General features: G+C 54.6%; 1 protein-coding gene across 1 annotated transcript; it reads right to left on the bottom strand.

Moving 5' to 3' along the window:
- Window positions 1-18: 18 nt before the first annotated feature.
- Window positions 19-1008, bottom strand: CSUI_009832 (uncharacterized protein; the record flags this gene model as incomplete). Its single annotated transcript, XM_068069941.1, has 1 exon — window positions 19-1008. A coding segment is annotated over one exon (990 nt), but the record flags the coding sequence as incomplete, so codon positions are not given.

The raw sequence follows: 1008 nt of genomic DNA, 5'->3' as shown, positions 1-1008 counted from the left end.
CAGGCAAGTAGTGGTCATGGCGGATGTCCTGCTATGTGCTCTCTCTTGGCTCCCGACATCTCGGTTCGAGCCGCCATGACCACTACTTGCCTGTAGTAACAAGCCTCGTTCTAAAGTCCGTTCCTCCGACGGACCACTTCCTACATGCGCCGCCGCGTGAGGAACGGAGGAACTCATGCCAGAACCCCTCTGGCAGAGGCCACCAATCTGGAACAATCTCCGCGAAACATCTCTCCTCTTACCAGCAGACAAGCCGCGACCTTCCGACGACTCTGGTGACGGCACATCGGGGTCAGTTGACAAGGCGTGCCCACATCCTGTGTCCGGAGAAGGCGACGCAACCTCTCCTTCTCCTTCGGAGGAGGTCACCTCAGCTGACCTCCCGTATAGAAAACTACACCGGTTGGCGAAAGCATCTTTATCTTGTACACGATTGTCACCCTCGGCTTGCTGACTGGGCCGCCCGTCTATTTCTCCAGCGATGAGCGAGCCTGATAACATCCTCTGAAACGACTCGTCATCATTCGTTTGTTCCCTTTTACTGACTCCGTCGTGACTTGTCAGCTTTGTTCTGACACTCTCCCTTGTTGGCGAAACTTCTGTCGAACTGCCAGCTGTCACTCTGCCGTCTACCGTGCATATCCTTCTCCGTTCAGATACAGACAGTTGGGACGATACTTCGTCGCCACCTCTATGCCTCGCGAAATCCCCATGCCGTAGACACTCATTGCTCAAGCTGCTCCCTGTCTCCGTACCTCCCTGTTCTCCCACCTCACGGCGCAGGAACGCCGCGCCGCTTTCAGGACTCTCACACGAACGCTTTGGAAAGGCACAGAGATGATTCCTTTGCGAGGAAAAAGAGTCTCCTTGGTCACCTAGAAGAGATAGGGTTAATCCAAGCAACGGTCCACCCCAGTTACCATTCTCCTCAGTCGCCCCACTCGTGTAATCTCCGTTGCATTTCTTTGAAGCATCGCTGTCTCTCAGAGAAAGAACAGGAGAAGAACG

Source organism: Cystoisospora suis (genome assembly GCF_002600585.1).
Source record: "Cystoisospora suis strain Wien I chromosome Unknown contig_6131, whole genome shotgun sequence".
In the NCBI taxonomy this organism is placed as follows: Eukaryota; Apicomplexa; class Conoidasida; order Eucoccidiorida; family Sarcocystidae; genus Cystoisospora; species Cystoisospora suis.
Note: the sequence above shows the minus strand (reverse complement) of the source record. Positions and strands in the feature narration are given on the sequence as shown.